General features: G+C 37.1%; 1 protein-coding gene across 1 annotated transcript; it reads left to right on the top strand.

Annotated features, from left to right (window-relative positions):
* Positions 1-381: 381 nt before the first annotated feature.
* Positions 382-2779, top strand: LOC128555935 (pancreatic triacylglycerol lipase-like). Its single transcript, XM_053539770.1, has 3 exons — positions 382-552; positions 1798-2004; positions 2527-2779. The coding sequence occupies exons 1-3, from the start codon at positions 382-384 to the stop codon at positions 2689-2691; spliced, it is 543 nt and encodes a 180-aa protein (XP_053395745.1). The 3' UTR covers positions 2692-2779.
* Positions 2780-3028: the final 249 nt, after the last annotated feature.

Below are 3028 nucleotides of genomic sequence, written 5' to 3'. Positions count from 1 at the left end.
AGCTCAGAAATATTTATACGTGCGGACTTCAACCGTTTTAGATCTTTGTTTCTTCAATTCTGTAGATTAGAAATCTTTCAACTCGCAGACCGCAGCCTCTGTAGATCTTTATTCTTCAAATTTATACATGGTTTAGAAGTGCAGACCCCAGTTTTCTTCATTTAAGAGCTAAGAAATATTTTATCGTGCAGACCTCAGTCACTTGTAGATATTATGCCCTTCCGAATCTAACAGCTTAGAAATTTTCAACATGCATATCTCGGCCATTGTAAACCCGCGTTCTTCATATTAAGTGCCAATGCTAATGAGTCTCATACACGTACATATTTCAGTTTATTTTACGTTAATTTCTTCATGTTTGTAGCTAAGAGGCATTTCAATATGCAGAACGCATGTTTATATGGGTGTGCTGCGGTGCTTGGTTTACTGTCTTTACGTTGTGTGCGGTGTGACAGCGTAACGTACAATATAGGAGGAGAAGACGTCACTTTTACGAATGAACCGCCAACCGATAATGTTGAACGACTTCCAAGAAAACCTGATAAGATACCGGTAAGACTAGAAATATTTTTCTCGGAGCATGAAAATCTCCAAACAAACCAGTGAATTCTTACATACGACAGTCATGAGCTGATGAGTTATATGTAAACAACATGCACATTTGCTTATTTACACATATTTATTAGATATCATAATTGCAGATTAAAGTAGTTCTCGGCCATTTTCAAAACAGTAAATGTCATCTTCAGGCATACAGACACTAAATAGAAAATTGGCGCGAAAAAAATGGTAGTCGCATAATGGCGGATACAAATAGTCTTCAGATTTTTTTTGCTCTGTAGAGCTATTTTCCTTTTTTTTGCAATTTTTTTGCTAAATTTACATGACAGATCTATGCTTGACATGTAGATAGCGTTTTCATAATGAAATAACAACATGACAAAATTTTTCATGGAAACCTAGATCATACACCACCAGTATAATTTGGGGTCTCACTTTTTAGCTGATTTTGCAGTTTGTGTGTTTGACTGAAATTATTTTTCTTGCATCAAACATGACCCCCACTTTTTTTTAATTGTTTTTTAGCACTGACAATATTCTTCAAGAAAATGTAGGTTACAGACATTTAAAATGGGCCCTGATGTGTGCTGCCGCCATTGGAAATAGGTCAGTTGTACATAGAATAAAGAACAACAACTATTTAGTGTGTTATAACCTTCAACCTGCTATAATTTTTGCTCTAATTGTGGATGAGCTTTTGTCATAAATTTTGTCATGCATAACTTTTCACTTACGGACTATTTTCCGGGCCAGTTTGCGTGTTAGGTATAACGTCTCACCGACACAATCACAGGTCATACTGCGGCTTTCCCGATTTTGATGATGGAGAAAGATTTCAGGTGACTCGGTGCCGGCATTATTTCCGACATAGGAATGTACTTTGGTAGAACCACCGAGCTTGACGGCTTCCTCACATGAAGAATGCTATATTCAAAGCGAGGTTTCGAACGCACAACGGGAAGGGGCACGTGATTGGAATTCAGCGACCTAAAGCACCTGGCCCCTTAGGCACACCCTGTTTAACAGCTGGATTTATAAAAAGCTGAAAACAGCCTGCTTCCCGTATTCATCTTATTTCTTGAAAGAAAATGTACTCGTTGCATATCGAATGTAGGAGGCCAGGTTGTAATGTGCTGTTACATATAACAATACATATGGTTTAGTCTGTTTGATCATAATTCATGAGAAGAGAAAAAAAACTCGTGTAAAAATAATATTTTATCAATTATCTTATAGACTATCTTCTACCTTTACACACAAGGGAGAAAGCAGAAGAAACAACTTGCTAAAATAGCGACAAAACAGTCCTCAACAGTCAAGGAGAGTACTATAACAGGTTCTAATTACGATGGAACTAAAAGGACCATCTTTATTTGTCACGGATGGTGGGGATTATACTTAAGCGACTGGGTTAAAAAAGCCAGGAAATTGATTTTAGAAGAGGTATCTAGTATATTATTACTGGAAGGGTTGTTTGACTTCATTGAAAGATGTATGTATAAAATTGTGGTTGTATGTCAGGCATTTAACAAATCCTCAAGTTGTCTCTGCTCATACTGCATTGTACCAATGCACTAGTTTTACATGCACCATTCCATATGGACGTTCGATAATTTTACGAATACTAGTACACAACGTATCATAGTGAAACAGACATCATAATGGCGGTGCTATCTACTTTAAATTATATATAATATAAGAGCTTTCTTAATATAAAGATAATAAACACGTGTTCGTAATTGACCTGTGTTAGCCTCAGACGTATGGTCCTCGGTCAAATGATACCACAAAGAACGTCTGCCTTGCCCCGGAAATCAAACAGTCCAACTCTCGATTGAAAATCGAGTCCTTTGCCTACTGCGCCACCCAAGCGTGTCGACAAATTGATACTTAGACTTTTTTTAAAAAAAAAAAATGTCATTCATAATTATTTTTTTCTTTTTAAATGATTGTTATTTTGATTAGGAGGACGTTAATATAATAGCTGTGGATTATTGGAAAGCAGCTGCTACATCGTGGGATGTATGGGTGCAGTCAGTGGCTGATAGTTTTCTGGTAGGATATGTGATTGCTTACTTTATGAAGGAACTTAATCGTATAACCGGCGCATCCTACGGCAATATGTACTAAATTGGCCACAGCTACGGAGCACAAGTCGCCAGCATGGCGGGAAAAGCGCTGAAAAACTATTATGAATCTGAACTTGGAAGAATAACAGGTAATGTATAAACTATATATATATAATGTGATAAAATGAGTATACTTTAAGGAATTTAAATGCCTGCCACATATTTTCACCTTCGATTTATATTGAAATTCTACTACAGTTTTACACCCTTCCGTTGTTTTTGAAATTCCAGTGAAGACAACAGGCAAACGTGATTTAGAGCAAATACTGTCACGGTTACGTGTCCAGGCATATGTGAAGCCAGACTGGTTCTCTACCGGAGCTCTTTCCAATTCGCTC

Source organism: Mercenaria mercenaria, chromosome 3, assembly GCF_021730395.1.
Source record: "Mercenaria mercenaria strain notata chromosome 3, MADL_Memer_1, whole genome shotgun sequence".
In the NCBI taxonomy this organism is placed as follows: domain Eukaryota; kingdom Metazoa; phylum Mollusca; class Bivalvia; order Venerida; family Veneridae; genus Mercenaria; species Mercenaria mercenaria.
The sequence above is the reverse complement of the archived record's forward strand: the minus strand, read 5'-3'. Positions and strand labels throughout refer to the sequence as shown.